Below are 24873 nucleotides of genomic sequence, written 5' to 3'. Positions count from 1 at the left end.
AATAGCTAAAACAATCTTGAGAAAGCAGAACAAAGTTAGAAGACTCACACTTCCCAATTTCAAAATTTACTACAAGCTGTAAGAATCAAGACAATGTGGCATAGGTATAAGAGTAGACATAAACAAATGGAATAAAATTGAGAGTCCAGAAATAAACCTACGCATTTATGATCAATTGATCTTTGACAAGGGTGCCAAAATCATTCAGTGGGAGACAAGACAGTCTTCTCAACAAATGGTGCTGGGACAACTGGTTATCCACATGCGAAAGAATGAAGCTGGATCCCTTCCTCACACTATATACAAAAATTAACTCAAAGTGGATCAGACATCTAATGAAAGAGCTAAAGCCATAAAACTCTTACATCTTGGATTAGGCAACGGTTTCTTAGATTTGATATCAAAAGCACAAGCGACCAAAGAAAAAAATAGGTAATTTAGACTTCATCAAAATTAAAAACTTTTGTGCTATGATGTGAAAAGACAACACAGAGCATGGCAGAGAATGGGAGAAAATATTTTCAAATCATTTATTTGATAAGGGAATTTATATTGAATATTATATTACTATATATAATATTTATTACTTTATATTGAATATTTATATAAATATTCAATTTATATTATATTGAATATATTTATACTCAATATAAAAAGACAAATAACCTAATGGACAAAGGATCTGAAAAGACATTTCTCCTAAGAAGATACACAAATGGCCAATAAGCACATGAAAAGATGCTCAACATTATTAGCCATCAGAGAAATGCAAGTCAAAATTATGAAATACCACTTCATACTCATCAGGATGGGTATAACAGAAAAGAAAAATAAATAACCAGTATTGTTCACGATGTGGAGAAACTGGAACCATACACTACTGGCAGGAATGTCAAATGGAGCAGCCACTTTGGAAAACAAGACGGAAGTTCTTCCAAAGGTTAAACATAGAGTTATCACGACTCAGCAGTTCCACTCCTAGGTGTATAGCCAAGTGGACTGTAAACATGTGTCCACACAAAAACTTGTACATGGATGTTCATAATAACCAAAAGTGGAAACAACTTGAATGTTCGTCAACTGACAAATGGATAAATAACATGTGGTATATCCATACAATAGACTATTGTTCAGCAATAAAAAAAAAAAGTACTGTACATACTACAACATGGATGAAACTTGCAAACACTATGCTAAGTGAATGAAGCCAGTCACTAAAGACCACTTATTGTATAATTCTATTTATATGAATGGTCTAAAATAGGCGAACGTATAGAGACAGAAGTAGATCAGTAGTTGTCTAGGGTTGAGGGCGGGGTGGAGGGGAGGGGAGTGACTGCTAATGGGTATAGGTGTTTTTGACAAAGTGACAAAAATGTTCTAAAGCTGATTGTGGTGATGGTTGTGCAACTCTGTGAATACACTAAAAACCACTGAATTGTATACTTTCCAGTAGGGGAATTGTTTGATACGTGAATTATATCTCAATAAAGCTGCTATTAACAATATCCAATATCTTAGTGTGTATATCTCTCTGTATGGTTACTTTCAGGAGATGAGATTACAAGTGAATTTTGGTTTTTCATCTTTTTGCTTATGTCTTTTCTCTCCAGAGATGCTCATCCCGGGACTGGACGGACACTGGTAGAAGATACTGCAGAAGAGATTTCTACAGCAGGTGGGGCTATTATCAGATGACACTCAACATCCTTCCCAGCTCTGAGATCTTAAGATTTACCCTGGAAAATACTAAGAAGTGGATTAATATCTCATCAACTTGGAGGAATGTGGTTCTTCTCTGAGACAATCTGAAGCACTGCTCCGAGATCAAACATGCCACTTAAGGTTCCTCTAGCACTTACCACACTGTAGTTCTTTAGGGCCAGGTGGGCTTTTCCCATGTGGAAATATGCTTTTGTGCATTTTTCATCACACTGCATAACAGAGAATCACTGATCAGATGTTCTGGAAGATTTGAAGTTATCAGCCCCTCCCCCAACCGCCCAGCTAATAGGGATAGGGCAGTGCTTTGATTCTCAGGACAGCCACCAGAGTTGACAATTAAGACTTTTCTGTGCATCTGTAACCAAACTAATTGATGCCTGCAAGGAGCCTGGATGCACAAGTAAGCTCTCTATTGAATTAATTCACGATACTTGCCAGTTTTCATTTCCATCTAATGAGACAACTAGGACACAAACCAGAAACCTTTAGTTCGGAAGAGCTCTTGACCTTGGCTGAACACTAGAATCACCCAGGTGCTTGTGGAAGTCCTGATGGCCCAGCTGAAACTCACATCAATTAAATTATACTAGTGGGTAGGACCCAGGCATCAATAATTTTTTAAACTCTCCAGGTGATATAAATGTGCAACCAAGTTTGAGAACCACTGGTTTATTAAAAGGGAGGAAAATTTACGCTGGGTAAACAGCTGAGGTTACTATTATATATTTATGTTCCTTCCTTGAAATAAACCATGACATATAGACTAAGAACTTGCGTTCCTATCACTTACGATCAGGAGGGATGCCCCCTTCAAAACTTATGAAACTTATGGCTGAAACAATATCGCTTGCACAGGGGGGCCCTGCACCTGCCTGCTTCAAATTATTATAACTCCAGAGGGAATGATGTGGCACAAAGACATAAACTATAATTTAAAGCATCCAGTTAATTCATTGAATCCCTTTTATGTGCCAGGCATTGTGCTTGGTTGGATGCCATCAGGGGTATAGGTGTAAAGAGGTTAAGGGTCCAAGCTCAGGCGTCTAGAAAGTCCTGGGTGAAGCCCTGTCTGCCTCTCACCAGAAGTGGCATGCTGGCCAGGCCACCCAGCTTTTCTGAGGCTCATTTTCCTCATCTGCAAAGTGGAGATCATAATAGTGTCTCTCTTGGGCTACTGTGAGGAGGGAATGTGTGTAAAACACTGTGGTACCAGGTAATAGAGGATTAGCTGCTGTTGTTGCAGTTACAGCAAAAGCAATCCATCTCAGGGCAAAAAGGAAAATTTAAAGAAAAGCTAAAGAATAATAGAAGGGGTAACAATAATTGTTATATTTGGAGAGGCCTTTATAGATGCATTTTCATGAATATCGTTTCCTGATTCATTGCTAAGTGAATGACGGTAATAATATTAGTGCGTTATTGTTCAGTCCTGACCATATGGTTCACATGAATTACCTCATGTAAACTTTGTAACAACTCTATGAAGTAGGGATAATTATTAACCCCATTTCACATATGAGGAAACTAGGGGTTGGAGAGGTTCAAGGTCACATAGATAACTAAGTGGAAGAGCTGGGATTAAAATCTAGCCATTTGACTCCAGGACCCAAAGGCTTAAAAATTACACCAGATCTCCCTCAGAAAAGTGCTATAGCAGTTGAGTAGAAGGAAATCCACTCTGAAGACATACAGTCTAACAAAGACATACTGTGTTTCAGAGGATGCAAAGACAATCACATGGAAACCTGCGGGGTGGGGGGCAGCTGAAATACAGATGTGAGAGCCATTTGCAAGAATGACAGTTGACAGAGGAGACGAGAGCTTTGAGGGAGAAACTGTAGGAGGAAGAAAGGCAGGGAGCTGTGGAGTGAACCCTGGAGAACTCACAGAGGATGGAACTGAGGAAGCAGGAAGGGAACTGTCAAAGGGAACGGAAACTCTGGCACCGCAGCTCGCAGAAGCCACCTGTTCACAGCACCTTCACTGGCAGGGCGGCAGGGTTCCAACAGGGGAAAAGGAGCCCCAGATCGTGTCCACGTCCCACTGTGCCATCGCGAGGGGTGCATCGTGACTACATTTACTCAGACACTAACACAAAGGGCCACTAATGGATTTTCTCACTAATAGGCCCTTTCTCCTTCGATGAGGTACCAACCCTCACCAGGATTCTCTCAGTTGAACCCCAGGTCCCCTCAAAAGGAATCCTGCCTTCAGAGGAAGGTGCAGTTTATTGTGCAGGAAGAGTTCTGCCAAGAAAGAAATGATTCTTATCCTAATTAAAACCAGCTTCGCTGCCTTATCTTCCCTGACTAGGAAGATCAGTCTTGAAATGTCATCACATGGGCTTGTCTCTGCCAATTCACAAGTGTCAAAAATATTAAACCGGCATGACAGTACTAATACTACGAATAATGGAGTGCCGCTGACATTCACTGCTCATATTTAAAAGGAGTGAAACTTCTTTTAATTCACAGCTTCCACGTAGAGCCAATGATTGTCAGTTTTTAGAATTCCTTATACATTTTTTTCCCATCCCTCCAAGTGTTTACCCAATCATCTTCAACGGGAGCCTTGCTGGGCGTTTAACAAGGCTGGCCGCTGGGTGTCAGCACTTTTTAATGTCAGCTGTGCTGGGCCTGCTTTGCCTCAGTTTCACCATTAATAACATCGTGCTTCAGTGAACATTTGGGAATGGGCCAGTGTGTCATCCTGAATCAGCACGAGGCTGTGACTACCTCTTTGGCCCTTTTCAGATCAGAAAAGATGCTCCTGGAAGCCCCACAAGGAGACCTTGTTTCTGCCACAGAAGGAATGAAAGCCACACCCAGGGATGATGGGGTTTCCTGGATTCTGTGGAGAAGCTGTTTATAGTCAACAATTCAGGGCACCAGCCTACAGTTAGGCCAACGTTAGCTATGTGATCCCACACAGTTTACTTAGTTAATCTCTGAGGCTCTGTTTCCTTGTCAGAAAGATGAGGATAACTGTGGAATTGACCAGAACAGAAAAGAAGGCTGTGAGGCTCCAATGAGACAGCTCACAGCCAGCGTGCAGCGAACGGCAGCTTTTGCTGAAACATCAGAGAAAAACGCCCTTGCCTTTCTTCTCTTACAGATGATAGTAGAAAAAAGTCATGATCATATAAGGTGACAAAGCAGGCTAATGGATCTCCACTGGAGCTGTGGAGAACCTAATGGCGCCAGTCTGGGGCAGTTCTCATCACTTAAAGACTGTCACGATGCAATGGGACAAGGTGTCCCCCACACCGTATCTTCTAGAGGGTAAAGAAATCAGGCACTCCAGATATCCATTTTGGTGGGATGCTCGTGTTTTATAAACCGTTGTTAGTAAAGGTGAGCTTCGAATTCCCCTGTTTTCTTGCATACCCTTTCAATAAAAAGTGAGGAAGCAGGTGTGGACAATGTGCTGCTGTTGCGATGTGCTCTTGTCTGGGGGCCACGCTCACTAAGCTGGGGTAGGCAGTGCTGGACCAGGGGAAGCTATGCCACAGGATAAACCTGGCACGTTCTCCCGGCATTTCAACTTTACTTGATTATAAATTATTTAAAATAACATGGCTATATTAAGACAAATAGATAACATCTTATGGCATGCAATGCAAAATTTGCAAGGATTTTTAAGATAAAACATGTGTCTAAAAAGAAATTTCATGCTCTCTGCTTCTAGACCCTCCAGGGGCTCATGTTTATTCTGTTAGCACTTCAGCAAGGAAGGCTGAGAAGCACTGTTTTTGGTTATTTAGTTAAGCCCCTGTGACAGAGTAACTTGGGGGAATGTGGATTAAGGGTTATTTAAATATTTAGTCATCTGAAATAATGTTCCTATGAAGTGATCATGACATTTCTCTTTTAAAACCCTTCTAATGTTTCTACCAACAGTCCTTCCTTCTCGCCACCTTTGATTATCTATTCTGTCAGGTTTCAGAGGAAATACCATGCACAGTATTAGGCTATCAGCCTGAGGCCTGACTAGTATCCAAGCTGAACGACAGGAACTCTTTCTTTTGATTATTCCTCTACAAAGAGGGGGTGCTATGATACATTTCCAAATTATCAGAACCGGAGAGGAAAAGCCCGAACTGATGAGGAAGAATGGCAACACTGTGGAAAGAAGCCCCCGAGGTCAGCTCTGGAAAGAGAAGGCGGCGTCTCCACTACCACGTGGAGCAAAGCACCTGATAACACAACAGTGAAGGGTGAGCCATTGTGAGAAAACCCTGAAAAACCAATATTAACAGCAGCTTCTCCAGAGTACTTCCCACGGGCAAGGCACCGAGTGCGTTATCATAGCCCTCACGACAATTCTATTCGTTCCCATTTTACAGATGAGGAAACTGAGACTCTGACTGCAGAGCCTACACCCTTTCCTGCCATAATACACTGGCAGCTCCCCTCTATTCACTTCAGGACTGAGACATCTGGCCCCAGCAAGCCCAGCTCCATCACGTGGAAGAGGAAACAATCTTCTTACCTTTAGAGCCCAGTCACAATCCACCAGTGCCTTCTGGTAGTCCCCAAGTTTGATATAAGCCTGTAAGGACACAAACAGCTGCTATTCATACACAGCTCTGTAGCCGGCAGTCTTCCGTCAACACAGAAAGAGTAGTCGGGCAGGAGAGTGGTGATGAGAAGTAACTCGTCCCTACCTGTACCAGTCAGGGTCCCAGCAGGAAACAGATGCCACTCACAAGGGGTAACCGGGGAGAGTTTAATAAAGGGACTATTCACAGGGTGAGGGCAGGGTGGAGGGAGACCAGCAGTGGATAGCCATCACCACTGCCAGACCTGAAGAGGCAGAGGGAGGAGCAATGAACAAAATGGGAGAGGGTCGCTTTGTGAAGAGCGCTGCTTGACAGGAGCTGAGACCTTTGGTAGAGCAGAAGCTGGGAGAATAAAGCCGCAGTTCACTTTCCTCCTTCTTTCTCATCTCGTTGGCTGAACCCAAATGGCAGTTAGAAAGTTGGGAAGCCAAGAGGGCAGTCCGCAGAGGTCAATCCCCCAGGGCACAGAGCAGGGCAGAGGAGGATGTGGAGGGGCAAACAGACAGTACCCAGCGCACTGACCACCCCTACAAAGGAAGAGCTAGCTTCTGGAGGCTACCCTGCTGTGAATGTTCCAGAAGGAAGCCAGATGAGGAAAGGAATCAAAGAGACAGGTAATAACAAGTGTTGGTGAGAATGCAGGAAATCAGAACACTCATACACTGCTGGTGGGAATGTGAAATGGTGCAGCGATTTGGAAAGACAGTCTGACATTTCCTGGAAAGGTAAAACACAGAGGTACCATAGGATCCAGCAATTTCACTCCTGGGTAGATAGCCAAGAGGACTATAAACATATGTCCACGCAAAACGCTGCACACCAGTGTTCATAGCAGAATTATTTATAAGAGCCAAAAAGCAGAAATGACTCAAATGTCCATCAATTTTTGAATGGATAGCCAAAATGTGGTAGATCTAGGCAATGAAATATCATTTGGCAATAAACAGGAATGAAGTGCTGACGCATCTACAACATGGAGGGACCCCGGAAACACTGTTAAGTGGAAGGATAAACATTGTATGATGTCATTTATATGAAAAGTCCTGAATAGGCAGATGTATAGAGACAGAAAGTAGATTAGTGGTGGCCTAGGGCTGGGGTGGGGGAGGGGGGAGGACTGGGGAGCGACTGCTTAAAGGGTACGGGCTTCTCTGGGGGATGATGAAACTGTTCTAAAATTGGCTGTGGGCGAGGGTTGCACAACCCTGTGAATACACCAAAAACCACTGAATTGTACATATTCAATGGGTGATTGTAGGTTATATCAATTGTATCTCAATAAAGCTGTTATGGAAATACGCTTAAGAAAAAGTTCCCCTTCTTTCCTCATGAGTGCAGCAAGCAGGAAGAGAAATAGGAAATGAGCTGACATTTAAGAGTCAGACCACCCCCAGGAGCCCTCGGTCTCAAATGCCTTGGGGCTCTCTTCCGGGATCTCCTAGAATTGGGGAAAATCTTGAAAATCAAGAATTAACTCAGAATTCTGTGAGCCACTCAAACTAAACCGAATTAAGAATCTAGTTCATTTATAGTTTCAAAGAGGTGTGATCTATAAACAAATGAAGTCATTTAACAGCAAGCACCATGGCTACTATACCCTCTGTATTTAATTACTGGACATGAAAGGTGCTTAATAAATTCTTATCAAGTTGCACAAAGTAGACTTTAAGGGCTCTTCTTTTGGAAAGTTCCCTAAGAAGCAGCAATGATCACCCTGTTGGAAGAAAGGAAAACCAGGCACCAGGGTCCCATCGGTCACCAACAATAGACCCAATACCCCATGGAGGTTTGCCCATGATCAAAACTGTACCAGGGCACTGTGACACTCTGAACAATAAATCTGATGAGATATTTACATGGACAGGCCAAATATGAGGTTAGTGTTATAATTCATGAGAAATCTAAGCATTCAACCAAAGTGAGGAGAGAGCAGGCAATAGCCAGCTAGTGGGATTTCTGCCGGGCAGCTCTTCGCACCAATACATAGGAAGCTGCCATGCAGTGCTTTCATTAACAGGGCTTCAGTACTAATTGAAGGCAACGCCTCTTTGAGCCCTCTGTTCTATAAAGCACCACCCTTTCCTCTGGGTGTGGGGTTTCATTAGAAAGTCAGAGGATGTGAGGAAGAAACGAACATCCTTCTAGACAACCGTAGTCATAATTTCACGACACTGTTATTCAGGATACAGACTCTGAAAAATTCTATATGGGCTTCAATAATTTTTCTACAGAGCCTTTCACTTTTCTTTCTTTTTCTTTTTTTAAAGCTTGGACCCAACACCCTATAAATTCCCTGTTCTCTTTTGTTTTTCCACATTTTAAAAAGAATGACTTTTCCAAATGGCAGTTAAACTCTTGATTTATCTAAATTACACCAGCAATTTATTGATCATAACATTAGCTCCAGGAGAAAAACACGGCGATGAAAGGGTAGGTTTTCTCTCCAGCAAGCAGCGACTCTCAGTTCACAGGGTCCTTATTAAGTGTTTTCTAGCACTGCGTGCAAACAGGGAGGCATTTTAAAAATAGTCAACGGTTCAAATGATTCTTAACACCAGGCAGCACATTTTGCATTTATTTGTCTCTGAATAAGCTTTCTCTTTGGGAAAAGTGGGAGGAATTGCCTTCCCAAAGCTTTTCATTGCATTTACTTATTTTTATCCAGTCATTCTTAATGTGATTCTCCAGAACTAATCAAAGTGCTGCCTAAACTTGAGTACAGTAAAAATGTAACTAATTTAGATGAATCAGGGTATAGACCATCTGAATTAGTATAAGTCTGAATTATATAGCATTTTAAAGGCAATTCAATTTTACAGCTTTCAAATAACTTCAGAGTAACAAGACTGAATAAGCATCAGTAGGTAAATGTTCTGGAGACCAAATTTGGTGATAAATAAAAAGGAACTGTGATTATTCTATTAATTGTTTGCATTTAAATGTTCCTTTTGATGTGTCAACAGAAACTCCATTCCCTTAAATGGACTTATTATGCCTCCACCCAGTGTTATGTAACTTAACAAGGATTTATTGAACATCTCTTATAAGTAAAGCATTAGGGGGAAAAGTACATGGCAGTTTTTACCTTCAAAAAGTTTATAATCTTGTTAGGGGGATAAGAAGTACATGGCAAAATCAACCTCTGGCCATTTTATTTACTGATTCTCTTCTTTATTACAATTTTTCTCCACAAATGGGACTAGGTAAATGACACCTCAACTCGAGTCCGATTTATCCAAACTGCTGAACTAATGAGCTTATGTTGTGCTTGGATTTATTTATCATTAAATCACTGTCACTGCCCAGACTTTCTGGACTGCTAACGTCCTGTTTCTTGCACTCTTCCTCAACATACCACAGCAGGATCTTCTTAATCTTGAGTTATAGAAATTGGAGCTGATGAATCTCTCCCTCTTGTAAATGACATGGTGTCAAGTCCATCTCACCCAGGTCCTGCTGACATATCCTGATCATTGGATAATCATGTCCACGAATCTGCCAATTTTTCAGGCCTGAGCAGCAGAGAGCTCTTCCGTACACAAATTCAAGTAGTTTTCAAAGATAAGGTCACAGGTGACATTTTTGTTTCAACTGAGAACTATTAATTTTGCCCTTCATTAAGTAGTAGATAATAAACATCTGGGTGATGGTTTTTACCTGGTGTTCCAGGAATCTGAGCTCGTCTGTGATATAAAACGGAGGTATGAGGGACTTCAGAAACTCAAAATTTCTGAGAAATTGGCTCTAGGCCCATTAGCTCTCCAGTATACCCCAGTCACAGAAGCTTAATCAAGGAGGGATTGAAACGATGGGTAAGAAATTAACAGGAGAGTAACCCTTAGGAGCGTAGACTGGCATCAAAAAAAGAAGCTGAACAACTTCAGTGGTGGCAGAATTCCAAGGTCTCATAGACTGTCTCATTCCATTAGATTTCTTGTCTATACACGAGGAAAAGTGCCTGGGTACCATCAGTGATGTGCTGGAGCTGACTTCTACTATGGAGAGAACTGATTATGTGTAGCTGTTCCCAAGCTCTCCTTCAATGATTCCAAGCTGGTAGCTTGAGATTGAACCACAGTGTAAGTATCTACACCATGGAAATTGGCAAATGCTCCACACAAATCAGCCCCCACCCCCAACCCGGCCAGAGCCAGCCGTTACACAGTTACGAGCACAACTGGCGCCGTTACACGGTTACGAGCACAACACTGGCGCCGTCTGGGCTCATCTTTCTCTGCTTTCACAAGGTTAGTGGCTACTGTTCCCTGAGGAAAGCCCGTGGACACATCCCTGGATCACTCACCTGGGCTCGGTTGGTGTACAGTACTTTCATGTCCTTCAGCTTCTCCAAACCCTCACTGTAGCACAGGATGGCTGTTTCATAATCACCTTTGACAAATGCTTCATTCCCCTTTTCTTTTAGGGCTGTGAGAATAGAAGTTACACAGGTGAGCTCTCCCCACACACTGGAAAATTCTTTCAGACTTCACTGTCCTGATTTTCCAACTCTACTTCGAAGGTTAGAGCTTCCATGCATCCAAAGGGGGCCTGTCACTTACTTCGCTCTGCAGATAATTCCAGGTCGGTTTCTGTTCTCTCAATCGACCCGAAGTCTTCTAAGCAGCTTCTCAGAACAAGTAAAGGTCTCTGCCTCAAGGCTCAGAACACCCCAAACTTGCCACAAAGGGCAAGTCTACACATTCAAACGTCTCATAAAGGGATTCAAACAACGAATTTTCTAGCAAATACGGAATCGTTCAGATCCGCAGCACACACACCACTGAGTGGTATAAAATAAGTGCTGAAAGCATTCCTCTGTCATGTGTATCTTCCTCACCACACACACAACCCCAGTTCTTTCTTTTCCTTTATTTCCCCTCTCCCTTCTCCCAGCTTTGTTTGCTTGTTTCACTTTTCTTTTTCATTCCTTCATCTGTGCCTCAGGCTGGACAGTAGTACCTCACTCCCATCCCTCCCTACGTTCCAGGCATCACTTAGTGCTGCTACACCCATCCATGTGCTTTAGAAAGGTCTGACTGTGGAGGCTGACTCAGGGCTGTGTCTGACTCCCTGCTTGCTCCTGTGGGAACAGGAAACAGACTAGTTTCTGCCTGGCCACGTCCCACTGCCTCAGGCCCATCATGGACCCACCCACTGGGAATCTTGATGTCCTCAGACATTAGCATAGAGACTTCCTTGCTCTTTCTAGCACAAAGCACCCTGGCTGTTGAAAAGTGAAAAGACTGACAATTACCATCTGCTAAGACTTTGTTTTCCCTTCTTCTTTTGGCACGTTCTTTTGCATCCTTCTCCACAGATGCCAAGAAGGCCTCTGACAACAGCGTAATTTCAAATATTAAAAAGAAAAATCCAAACACTATAATCAGTCTTTAGCTCAAATTCAGAAAAAAGCTACTTTAGAGTTTTAGAGCCACACTTTTCATGCATTCACATGTAGGCACATGTACACGCGCGCGCGCACACACACACACACACACACACACACACAGATTTGGAGACAACTAAAATGACATTTTCTTAATTTGACAGTAAATGGTAATCTGTGTGATGTATTATTATACACAGTGACTATGTCTGTGCTTCAAATTTGAATTATGCCTCTTTTAAAAGAGTTTTTCTTTGAAGACAGACTTTTTTGTTCCACTTAGCATAATGAGCTTCTGAGCTGAGCAACTGAGAAACTCTCTGGATCCCTTTAAGCAGCTAAGAGTAAATTGGATGAAACAGAATAACTGAATTCAGTTTACAAAAGACTGGCCAGGAGAACGTAGGAAAAACCCTCTGAGTACTGTCCCCTCTGACTACTAGTAACAGAGTTGAATGATCAGTAGGTTTTTGTTCATGGGTTGTTTGTAAGCCCAGAGGCTATAATTTAAGGGTCTGGAAGCTACAATCAATAAACACTGATCCTAAAGGAATAATACACATTGGAAAGAGAGATGCTGTACTTACCTGTGTTTATTTCATCTGTATTCTGCAGGGCACAGGTTATCATAAAAACAAAGACACAAATTTCAAAAACCACTCCCTCATTTATACATCTATGAAGCAAGAAGGCAGATCAATTACAAGTGGGGAGTAGGGTCATTTCCTTTAACCATCGATACTGAAAGGCTCAAAATTCAGGGGGCTTGCTGTAAATCAGGAGATCTAGTTATGGGCACAATTGTTATGGGGCCGCATCTGCAGAAACAAGGGCGAGCAGGCCATGGGACCGCCGCTGTGGCTGTATGAGCTGGAAATACGAGTTAGTAGAATATATTACTTAGCGGCTTAAAAATGGTCACAAGCTCAGTGGGTAGAGAGGCCAAATTTTCATTAAAACAAACCCAAAGGGTTGTTTAAGGATGACCCAGAAAGATCAAGAAAAGAAATCAGAGTTTATACTTCCTTGTGGAAAATAAATCTAAGTGAGTCTAAAAATCAAAAGGCTAGTTCAGCCTCACCAGGCAGTTGAGATTAAACCACTACTTCCTCTGCTTTATGCAGACCTTCTCACTCTGTCTACTTAGATAACTCCACCATAGGGAAAGGGCACCTTTGTGGGAGCTTGTGGAGGACTGATCATGGTCTTGTTCACGGTGGTCCTGCACTCGTCCTCCTCTTGGTCCTCCTCTGTAAACTTCAGTCTCTTTTCTGTCTCGAGAACAGCTTTCTCTTGTACGACTGGGTCATCAGAATTCATCTCCTGAATTAAATTGGCTAGAGGAGAAATCAGAGGTGAATCATTCAAGCAAGGTCTTCAAAAAGAAAGACTCCATTCACTTAAAAGGTGGTGTAGAAAATTTCATGGGGAAGGACTTTTATTTTTCCAGCTTTACCGAGATACAATTAGCACATGACACTGTGTAAGTTTAAGGTGTACAACATGGTGATTTGATACACGTATACACTGAGAAATGATTCCCACACCAAGGTTAGTTAACACACCCATATCCTCATATAATTTTTTTGTGTGTGTGGTGAGCACATTTGAGATCTACTCTCTCAGCAACTTTAAAGTGTATAGTACAGTACTGTTAACAATAGTCACCATGCTGTATATTAGATCCCCAGAACCTATTCACCTACTAGAGAATTTGTGTATTTAAACATCTTAAATAAATGGTTTTTACAAAACGTGCATTCTTTTGCAACCTAGTTTTTTCTCCTAATATGCTTTAGAGATTTGTTCTTGATACTAATGGTTGCAGTTGATTTATTTTAATCACTGTATATACCATAGGTAATCCATTCTCTTATTGATGGACATCCAGGTGTTTTTAAATTTTTTGTTAGTGAATAAATGACGAATCGAATATCTGTGTACATATTTCCCCATGCACACACGTGACATATTTCTCAGGTTACAGCTGTATCAAGGTTTATTCCTATAAGCTGTGACAAGAGTTCCCATGCCTTCACATCCTAGTTAAAGCTTGTTGTCAAACTTTTAAGTTGTTGCCATTATAATGCATTTATCTCCTCAATGTTTTCATTTGCATTTTCCTGAACATGATTGGGATCACCATCTTTTCATTGGTTTGTAAGCCATTTGGATTTCCTTATATGTCAACTGCCTGCTCCTATCCTTGGCCAATTTTCTATTGGGTTGTTTGTCTTTTTCTTATTATGATTTCTTTATATATTCTGGACTGATATGTATTTGTGAACATCTCCTTGTGTATGGTTTGTCTTTTTATCTGTTTTTATGGAAGCTTTTGTTGAAGAAATTTTCTATGTGTTAAATGTACCAATATTTCCCGTTACGCTTTATGCCTTTTGTGTATATTAGGTTTACAAATATACTCTTATATGTCTTCTGTATGTTTTAACGTTCTGTTTTTCTCATTAGGGTATTTAATCCACCTGGAGCTGACTTTTTTTTTTTGCCACACCGCCTGGCACGGGGGATCTTAATTCCCAGACCAGGGATTGCAACCGTGCCCCCTGCAGTGGAAGTGCAGAGTCTTAACCACTGGACCACCAGCGAAGTCCCCTGGAGCTAACTTCGCATAGGGCACGAGCACCATTTGTTGAAGAGTCCCTGCCTTGCCACCGATGCGTTGTGCCACCCCTGTTACATGCGTGAACCTGCTCTAGGCTCTTTATCCCATTCTACTGGATGACATCTTTTTCAGCACCAAACCTTCCGTGCGTAATTACTACAGCTTTATAATGAGTCTTGAACATCGGATAGGGAGATCCCACCTTCTGATTTTCCTGCAAAATTTTCTGGATTAATTCTTGGCCCTTTGCTCTTCTGTGTGAACTCTGGAATCAGCTTGTTGAACTCTAAACAAAACATTTTTGGGATTTTGATCTAAATTGTGTTGAATGTAGAGAATAATTTGAGAAGAACAGATTTCCTTACCAAACGTGTCTTCCCATCCATGATAAAATATGCCTCCACTTATTTAGATATTTTATGTCTTTTAATTAAATTTTTTATTCACTAAACTCTGAACTTTATTCTAATTTCATTAATCTCTCTGTAATATCCTTTTTCCATTCCAGGATACCATCTAGGATATCACATTACATTTAGTCATGTCTCCTTATAATTCTCTGAGCCATGACAATTTCTCAGACCTTCCTTGTTTTCCTTGACAGCTTTGAGAATTACTGGTCAGGTATTTTTTGTAGAATAATTTTCAGTTTGGGTTTACCTGATGTTACTGTCACAGTCAGACTGAGGTTCTCAAGATTTGGGGAGGAAGACCATAGCACATATTAAGAGTACACGTTATCAATATGATTTATCATGCTGTGAACTTTGACCACCTAAGGAAGAGTCTGTCAGCTTTTTCTATCTTAAAGCTACCTTTTCTCCTCTCTTCCTGTGCTGTACTCTTTGGAAGCAAGTCAGTAAATGTATCTCACTTTCAGGGGTGGAGAGTTATGCTCTACCTTCTAGAGGCAGGAATATCTACATAAATTGTTTGAGATTCTTCTGTATGGGAGATTTGCCTTACATATTTATTTACTTATTTATCTATTCATCGTTTATTTATATCCATATAGACTCATGGATATTTATTTTATACTTTGGGCTATAATGCAATACTGTTTGCTTTCTTGCTCAAATTGTTCTAGTTTTGACCACTGGGAGCTCTTTCAATTAAATTTTATAACCTTCCCCATAAAGGTCTTGCATATATTTTGAGGGATTTATTTTGGTATTGTAAATGAAGTGCGGCTGGTATATAGGAAGTATATAAGAATGCAACTGAATTTTATACATTAATCTCGTATCCAAAAACCTTGCTCGATTTCCTTCTTTAATAATTTATTTATAGATTTTTTTGACTTTTTCTCTGTAGACTCTCTGCCCGAGCCCTCTTCTCTTTTTCTACACCTTTCCCAGGAATTCCTGTTCCCTCCTACGGCTCCAAATACCATGCAGATGCCAGTGCCTCCTAAGTTGACCTCCCCAGCCACTCTCTCTCGCTTAGGCTCAGACTCACAAAGCCAGCTGCCTTCTGAACATCTTCACTGGGATGCCTTACTCATCTGCCTATCCTCTTTCTCCCCAGACTGTTCCTCCTTCAAATGCCCCTATCTCAGCAGATGGTCCAACCATCCACTTGTCATTCAATCAAGACTCTCAGGCTCATCCTTAAGCCTTTGTTCTCCCTCCACCTTCACAGCCATCAACACTAAAGCCTGTCAAGTAAGTTCTGAATTATGTCTCCAATCTGTCTACTTGTGTCCATTCCAGCCACAGTCTCTTCTCCCTGGAGCACTGTAACAGTCTCCTAGCTGGCTCTCAGCACCTGTTTGCTTCTCCCCTCCAGTGTACCACTGCCAGAGTGACTTTTCTAAGGTGTAAATTTGACCATGTTTCTGCTCTGAGTAAACCCTCCAAAGGATTCCCATTGCTCTCAGGATAAACACGAATTCCTTACTGTGGCTTCCAAGGTCTTTCCTGACCTGGCCTTTCTGGACTCAGATGGGACCCTTCTCTCCTTGATCTATTCTCTCCAGCTATACTGAGCTTTTTAATCTTTCCGTTTCTCAAAAGTACCACACTTGCTCTTAACTTCCATCTTTCCTACGTACTTTCTCCCCATTTAGAATACTCCCCTACCCTCTCCCCAGTGGCCAACTCCTACTCAGACTTCAGATTTGTGCTTAAATCTCATCCTTTAGGGAAGCCTTTATTTGTGGGCTGAATTGTGCCCCTCTGCCCCAATTCATGTATTGGAGCCCTAATCCCCTCAGTGTGACTGTATTTGGAGACAGGGCTTTTAAAGAGGTCATGAAGGATAAATGAGGTCATAAGGGTGGGGCCCTAAACCAATTGGATTGATGTCCGTATAAGAGGAGGAAGAAACACCAGGGATGTGCACACACAGAAAAAAGACCATGTGAGGACACAGTAAGAAGGGGGTTGTCTACAAGCCAGGGAGAGAGGGCTCAGGAGAAACTAAACCTAATACCTTGATCTTGGTCTTCTGATCTCCAGAACTGTGACAAAAATTAATTTCTGTTGCCTAAGCCCCCCAGTCTGTGATATTTTGTTACAGCAGCCCATCAGACAACTCCCTAATCTGAGTTAGAGTCTCTTGCATTTTACCAATCTCTCTTTGTAGCATACATCACCCTTGAAATTACTTGTTTAATATCTGTTTTCCCCACCAGACTGTAGGTACCATGAAGGAAAGTAATTCTTATTCATTGTTACTGCACTCTCCAGGGTCTAGCAATGCTCAGTACACAGCAAGAGCCCAAGAAATGAATGTGTAGAATCTATACACATGTGGCTATATAAATTTAAATTACTTATAAACGAAATAGAGAAATTCACTTCTTTAGTAGCACTAGCCACATTTCAAACCCTCGATAGCCACTTGTGGTCACTGGTTACCACAGTGGACAGTGCAGATTACAGAACATTTCTATCATCACAGAATGCTCTATCAGATGGCACTGATATAAATGATATGGAAATGAACTTGGGGTACAAATGAATGGTAGCCAGGTAAAGAAAGACCGGGAGGCAGAGGGAAGGACAAAGGCAGCAGGCAGAGGATGAAGGGTCAGGGGGTGTGTGGGGAACCAGAAGCAGTCTGTAGCTCAAGTGTGAGGTAGGGGGAGGTGAGAGGTAAGGCCTAGGTCACGGGAGGACTTAGGTCCTGATGAGAGCATGAAATTTATTGGGACTGCGGGGAGAATGCAAGCAGAGAAGTGGCTGGGTCAGATTTGCATTTTAGATACATTACCCTGTGGGGAGTGTAAGCCTGAAGGCTAGGAAAAACAGTCAGGGGGTTGTTGAAATCGTCTGGATAAGAGAACCAGAACAAAGGGAGGTTGGAGAGGTGGGAGCTGGAGGGAGAAGGCAAACCTGAGGGCTGATTAAATTAAGGGCTGAGAGGTGAGAGGAGGCCAATGTGACTTGTAAATCTGGGGACAGCAGTGCCACCAAGTGAGACTAGAACGAATGGGAGAGTAGGAGAAGAAGGTTTTATTTGGCACTGGGAGGGGACAGAGAAAGAGATGATCAACTAACCTTCGGACTTATTAAGTTCATGGTGCTTGAGGGATACAATGGGTGTGACAGTTGGCATAGAGGCTGAGGCTGAAAAAAAGTGGTTGGTGGGCTTCCCTGGTGGCGCAGTGGTTGAGAGTCCGTCTGCCGATGCCGGGAACACGGGTTCGTGCCCCGGTCTGGGAAGATCCCACGTGCCGCGGAGCGGCTGGGCCCGTGAGCCACGACCGCTGAGCCTGCGCGTCCGGAGCCTGTACTCCGCAGCGGGAGAGGCCACAGCAGTGGGAGGCCCGCGTACCGCAAAAAAAAAAAAAAAAAAAAAAAGTGGCTGGTAGCAATTGAGATGTGGGGTCATCACAAGGGTGGTAGCTAAAACCACGTGCTTGGGCTCGATCACCTGAAGAGAAAGGCGAGCAGTGGGCCAGGCCAGAACAACATTTGGGGGATGGGCCAAGGAGAAGAAGCCCATGACAAACCCAAAGAACACCCTAAGGATGTACCATCTATGAAGTTGCCTGAACTATTTTTAAAACCATTTTATTCTTTGGACCCATACAGCCTGTGAGAAGCAGCAACTTCAATATGTTTCTATTTGATATGTAAGGGTTGTTTCACTGCTGGTTTTCTTGTCTCTATCCTCAAACAAGCTCCCTGAAGTCTGAGCAGGGACTGAGTGCTTTGGAATCTCCTGTGTGTGATCTGTGTGGTCAGAGTATATCCTTTGAGATCCCACCTGTCTAAGTTGGGGAAGGGTCTTCCTGCCTAGAGGAAGAGAGACAGGAGTGTGACAGCCAGCAGCCATCTATGTAATGTGATGGACCCTGAGGGAAAGCCTTCTGACTTTGCCTCTGCAGCTCAAAACCAGGAACGGCTCTCCCCTAAAACAAGAGGGATTTCAGACCGATCAGTGGGGCTTCTGAGTGATCTTCTCCAAGGGAACAGTAGGCTCATTGGTGATGGGGAAATAGAAGTTCCTTTTGACCTGATTCTACACAGAAGGGGAGAACATACAAGGAAGAGCTGTCAGCCTGAATTCAATCAGAATGTTAGCAGCTTCTCTGATACCAATTAACAGCCAAAAAATATTACCCCCAGGCTCCAATATTACTTGCTTCTCAATACCCCTTCTGTTTAATCTCAAGAACGTTTTTTTCCTTAAGAGTCATAAACCTGTCAGGCAACCCATGAACTAACTTAGAGTAATCATCTCTCTTTAACCTCTCCACCTCCCTAAAGTAAAATTTAATTAGTATATGATTTACTGGTACTTACTGATTTCATCTACATTTTTAAGAAATTTCTGCAAGTCTTCCTCTTGATAGTCAGCCATTGTGAACCAGAATCCCTGAGGGAGGCAGCATAAATGATGAAAATTAATAATAATAAAACTCTAAACAGAATTTGTCAGACTGATTAGCCTTCTAAAACTAAGAGCCAGGTAATTATTTTCAAGATGGATTTGTGTTTATAAAAGTCATGAATAACAAGCAGGGTGATCTATTACACTCTGACTGCTGTTAAGGCCAAGGGACCCTAATTATGTGTGGCGATATTTCTGGAAAGCTGCCAGCCTCCCTCCAATGGGGAAAGTGCTCTGCAAAATGTCCCTACAAAGCCAACATCAGCTGCTGTGAGTCAGGGACCCGGCTTGAAGGCGGCCAGGTGGAGAGCAGTTGACAGGCCACCAGAGATGGAGGAGGGCACTAACGCTTGACTTTGATCATGATAGGCTGGCCCAGCCAGAAGCTTTGGACCTGGCTGTGTGACAGGTAACCAAAAATGGGACAATTTACATCTAAATGTCCAAACTATTTAAAATACAAGCCTCTGGCTTATTTCTGAGGAATGAAGAGAAGCTACAAATTGCATGGAGGGATTCGAACTTGACAGCCCTGCACGCCAGCCTCTCTTCTCCTCTCCAAGTACTTTAGCTGGATCACCACTCTGTTGTTTTTGAGTGAAAGGCCTCATGCTACAGCCAGTGGTTCTCAAAGGTCCACCCACAGACCATAAGAATCATCCAAAATCTGGTTTAGCATAAGATTCTTCAGCCTTAGCCCAGAGCCCCTCAGTTAGTAAGCCTGAGAGAGTACCCTGGAATGTACAGTTTTAAACACCCTCCAGGTGATTCTGATTTACAGCTAGGTTTAATAACAGTGTAGCCAAATAAGGCACCTTTAACTGGAAATTTGAAATCTGCCAGGAACACGCTGTGAGTTATTTGATCTCTCTGAGACTCCACCAGTTATAAGCTGTGCTACCTCAGCTAAAGTCACAACCTCTCTGACCCTCAGAGGCCTCATTCGTTCTATGGAAACTATAATACAAACAGAGGGCTGGGGCTTCCCTGGTGGCGCAGTGGTTGAGAATCTGCCTGCGAATACAGGGGACGCGGGTTTGAGCCCTGGTCTGGGAGGATCCCACATGCCGCGGAGCAACTGGGCCTCTGAGCCACAATTACTGAGCCTGCGCGTCTGGAGCTTGTGCTCCGCAACAAGAGAGGCCGCGATAGTGAGAGGCCCGCGCACCGCGATGGAGAGTGGCCCCCTTTTGCCACAACTGGAGAAAGCCCTCGCACAGAAACGAAGACCCAACACAGCCAAAAATAAATAAATAAATAAATTTTAAAAAACAGAGGGCTATCTGGGGATTAATTTAAAGCACCAGGTTGGCAATGAGTGGTTACTGCAAGACATCCTTATCTATAAAACAGGGCTGGGGACCTCTGGCTTAACTAAATGATCGCTAGGTTTCTTTCCAGCTCTTAACAATTCAGGCTACCATGGAACTGAGGCCTAGTCAAGTGAGTTGACTTGCCCAAGGTTAGGAGAGGCAGAAGGCAGGCTCAGAACTCCCGCCGGCAGGCGCCAAGTCCTCTGCTCCCAGGCCAGGGTCTAAGGGCGCGCCATGCCCGGGCAGCGAACCCACGACGGGACGAGAAGGCCAGGGCACGGTGATGCCCAAGGCGTCCGACGGTAACCACTTCACCGGGAAGGAGCCTGCGCCCGCCTGGAGCCAGAAGACCCGCTCGCCCCAAACGCCCCCTCCCCGGCCGGCGCAGAGGGGCGGGGCCGGCGGCACCGTTGCCCGGGCAACCGCTCCAGAGCGTCCATCGGCTGAGTGCCCGCCGTGGAGGTCCCCGCGGCCCTCAGCTGATACCGTCCCATCCACCGGGGCCCAAACCAGCGTCCTCTGCTTGGCTCTGACGGCCAGATCAGGACCAGCACCAGGGCACACCCCGGGCCACCCCGCTGCACTGACCTGACGCGCCCAGAGCTGGACAGGAAATGGCGGTTGTGGGCGGGCGGTGACCGACCTAGGCTGAGGAGGGGCGGCGCCAAAGGCCAGGGGCTGACTTGGCCCCGTGCTCCGACGCGCCCTGCGTTCTAGTTCCGGAGCGGGCAGCCAAGTTCAAGACCGAGCTGGAGCGTGGGAAGCCCACTGGGGACCGGGGAAGCCCGCTGGGGACCGGGGAAGCTGGGGGGAGCAAAAGAAGCCCGAGTGACCTGCGCTGATCCCTAAATCAGCGCCAGGTTTTGGCTTCTTCGTTTTCTGGGGTTGGAGGGTGTGTCGCTTGCATTAGCTTAATATCCCTGGCCCGGAAGAGGGAAGGTCTGCAGCGTACTTGGGAGAGGCAGGCTTGGGTGTGAATCCGATTTTACTTATTAGTATACGCGAGACCTTCGGAGAGGAGAATTATGTGATTTCTCTTATCTTCAGAGTTGTCCTTTATATAAAAAATGGAGAAATGGTACTTTCTCATAAGATTTACGGTTAGGGTGCCAGGCACCTAGTCAGTAGGGGTAAGTGATGGTTATTATCCAGGGAATCATAGCATTTAGAGCAGAATGAGACAATGGACACATTCACGGAGAGAGAGAGAGAGAGAGAGAGAGAGAGAGAGATTGATTTATTGTAAGGAGTTGGCTCACATGATTATGAAGGCTGAGAAGTGCACCAGCTGCAGCTGGCAAGCTGGAGACCCAAGGAGCCAATAGTGTGAGTTCCAGTCCAAGTCCAAGGGCCTGAGAACCAGGAGAGCTGACGATGGTGTAAATTCCAGTCCAAGTCTGAGTGCAAAAGCAGGAGAAGACCAATGTTCCTGCTACTACAGTCAGGCAGAGAGAAAGCATTCTATTCAGGCCTTCACCTGATCGGATGAGGCCCACCCACAGTGGGGAGAGAGATCTGCTTTACTCAGGCTATGGATTCAAATGTTACTCTCATCCAGACACACAGACAAACCCAGAATAATATTCAAGTATCTGAGCACCCTTTGGGCCAGTGATCCATAAAATTAACCATCACGAGTATCCAGACCGAAAGAGCTTGTCACGTGAGGGGGTTAAAGGTCAATAAACAAATAATCACTTAAATTCTCACTGTGGTAAGTGCTATAAGAAGTAAAGGGTGAAAAACAAAAGTAGCAAAGGGTACCATGAAAGCTGAGTCTCAAACCTTGGAGATATTCCCTGAGGATGTGACGTTTACACTGAGACTTAAGGGATGAGTGGGCATGGACCAGCTGGAGAGGGAGGTGGAAGCAGAGGGGGCAGGATGGGCAGTCAGGAAGGAGCCTGGCAAGGACAAGGAACCAACAGGAAGCCAAGCTTGGCTGCGGCCTAGAGAGCAAAAGTAAGTAGTACAAGGTGAAGCCAGGCCCAGGTCACACAGGGCCTTTGAAAAGTTCTGGGTCTCTCTCCTAAGTGCCACAAGCAGCTTTTGAGGGGTTCTAGGAGAGGAGTGACATGCTCAGATTTTTCTTTTTAGAAAATCATTCTGGCTGCAATGTGGAGAATGATCTGGAACGAGGCCAGAGGGACACTGGGAGACAAGTTAGAGATTGTCGACAGCATGTATTGGTAGCGGGAATAGAGAGGATTAGATGAATTTGCCATGTATTTTGGAGAGGGAATTGACAGCAGGGAAATATTAACAATGACATTAGGTTTCTGGCTTGAGCCAGACTAGGGCTCTCCGTTGGCTGAGGTGGAGGAGAATCAGGTGTGGAGAAAGGTGATGAGTTCAGATTTATATTCAGTTCAAGATGCCTGTGAGTTATTCAAGTGGAGATGTTGAATAAATTCATTGTTCTTTAATAGTTACTCTCCTCTTCTTCAGATTTTCCAAGTTTTAGCAAAGCACAGTCACCTAGAATAGACTGTATTTCCCAGCTTTCCTTACATATGACTATTTCCTTACACATGACAGTCCAATTAAATATAAGCAGAAGTGGTGGGTGCTACTTCTAGGAAGTGTCCTAAAAAAGGATTCCCTTCTTCTTACCTTTATTTCTTGTTGGTTGGAATGTGGACACAATGGCTGGAGCTGGCTCAGCCATTTTGGACCATGAAGTAGAAGCAGTATATTGAGGATGGAAAGCCACAGGTAGAAGGAGCCTGTGTTCTAATGATCATGGAGTTAGCATACTGGATTTTGGACTACCTAACTCCATATTTCTGTATAGGAAAGCTGTTCAACCCCAACAATACATCAGGTTCTGGGAATCTAAAGACTTCTATCTTGTTAGAGTCACTGCTCTGTTGGGTTTTCGGTCACTCCCAGCCAAACCTAACGTTAACTGATATGGAAGACGCTATTCATTTATTCAACTAACTGTTTTCAAGTTGATATCAATTTTTTTGGTGATAAGTCCTTCCAAATAGTCCAAATGATGTTATGCATAAAAATAGAAATATTGATATTTTAAAATAAACATGTCAATTGTAAATAACTTTTGTCCGAAGGACTCTAAACACCAGAGAAATTTGACACTGAGATCACACAATTAAAAAGCACATGAATAATGTTTTATGTCAGAAGTTATTTTTGTAGTTAGAAGTTATTTTTTTCTCTTCAGTCATATTTCCATTTTATATCCCCCCCACACACACACCCACACTCAGAATACTATCCTAATATAGGATGTTTTTATGCCTGAATGTCTTTCGCTGATCATCTCATCATAATTCTCTGCCACAGTAGTATCAACAAATATTGTTGGAGTATTTGCTTTAACCAGATACCATACCATAAGTCAGAGGCCCAGCCCCAGTCCTCACACAGCCCAATGAGGAAGATAGATGCATAAACAAATTCTTCTTTTTTCAGTATTTTTTTAATTGAAGTATAGTTGATTTACAATGTTGTGTTAATTTCTGCTGCACAGCAAAGTGATTCAGTTATACATATATACATTCTTTTTTCTTTTTTTTTTTTTTTTTGCCGTACGCGGGCCTCTCACTGTTGTGGCCTCTCCCATTGCGGAGCACAGGCTCCGGACGCGCAGGCTCAGCAGCCATAGCTCACGGGCCCAGCCGCTCTGCGGCATGTGGGATCTTCCCGCACCGGGGCATGAACCCATGTCCCCTGCATCGGCAGGCGGACTCTCAATCACTGCGCCACCAGGGAAGCCCTACATTCTTTTTTTTTATATACTCTTTTCCATTATGGTTTATCATAGGATATTGAATGTAGTTCTCTGTGATATGCAGTAGGACCTTGTTGTTTATCCATAAACAAATTCTTATAGAACCATGTGATAAGGACAGTGACAGTCTAGCGCTTAAGGAAGAAGGAAGGAGGAAGAAATGGTGTCAGGCAAGTTCCCTTAGAAATAGGAATTGGCACAGTTAATGTGGAAGCTGAGAGTGTGCAGAGTGCTCCAGGCACAGGCAACAGACTGAGCAGAAGTTTGGAGTCAGGAAACACTGTGCTGTGTGTGAGAAAATAGATAAGTTCAAGGCGGGAGTGGTAAGAGATGAGCCCAGAGGTGTGGGCAGGGCACAGGGTATCAAGGAGGGAAGCCACAGGAAGAGTGTGAAGCAGGGAAGAGACAAGGGAAGAGCCCAGGAAGAGCCCAGGCTCAGGGCGAGATACCTGAGCAGGAGGGATACAAGAGAGGGGGCAGATGTGTGTGCTCTAAGGTCAGGCTGGAATAACAGGACTCAGCAGGCACAGACACTTGTGGCATCTTCGAAGTCACTTCCGTCCTAATGCCTCCTACATGGATGTCTGTCAAGCCCACACTTCACTCTAAGCCCCATCCTGATAAATCCAACAGGATAACTAGACTATGAATCTCTTGAGAGAAGGG

At 43.6% G+C, this 24873-nt stretch overlaps 1 protein-coding gene across 1 annotated transcript in view; it reads right to left on the bottom strand.

The window, feature by feature from the left end:
* The window catches only part of TTC12 (tetratricopeptide repeat domain 12), a 48569-nt gene extending 27493 nt beyond the window's left edge, over nt 1–21076 (bottom strand). The window contains exons 1-8 of the mRNA XM_079929120.1: nt 21039–21076; nt 19050–19122; nt 12846–13009; nt 12260–12281; nt 11541–11618; nt 10590–10711; nt 6217–6276; nt 1863–1934 (exon numbers count right to left, since the gene is read on the bottom strand). Of these exons, the coding sequence (XP_079785246.1) occupies nt 1863–1934; nt 6217–6276; nt 10590–10711; nt 11541–11618; nt 12260–12281; nt 12846–13009; nt 19050–19107 (576 nt within the window). The 5' untranslated portion in view covers nt 19108–19122; nt 21039–21076. The remainder of the gene's footprint in view (nt 1–1862; nt 1935–6216; nt 6277–10589; nt 10712–11540; nt 11619–12259; nt 12282–12845; nt 13010–19049; nt 19123–21038) is intronic.
* Nucleotides 21077–24873: the final 3797 nt, after the last annotated feature.

The sequence above is a fragment of the Stenella coeruleoalba genome (genome assembly GCF_951394435.1).
Source record: "Stenella coeruleoalba genome assembly, chromosome: 8".
NCBI classification, from domain to species: Eukaryota; Metazoa; Chordata; class Mammalia; order Artiodactyla; family Delphinidae; genus Stenella; species Stenella coeruleoalba.
This window is presented reverse-complemented; position numbering and strand designations above follow the sequence as displayed.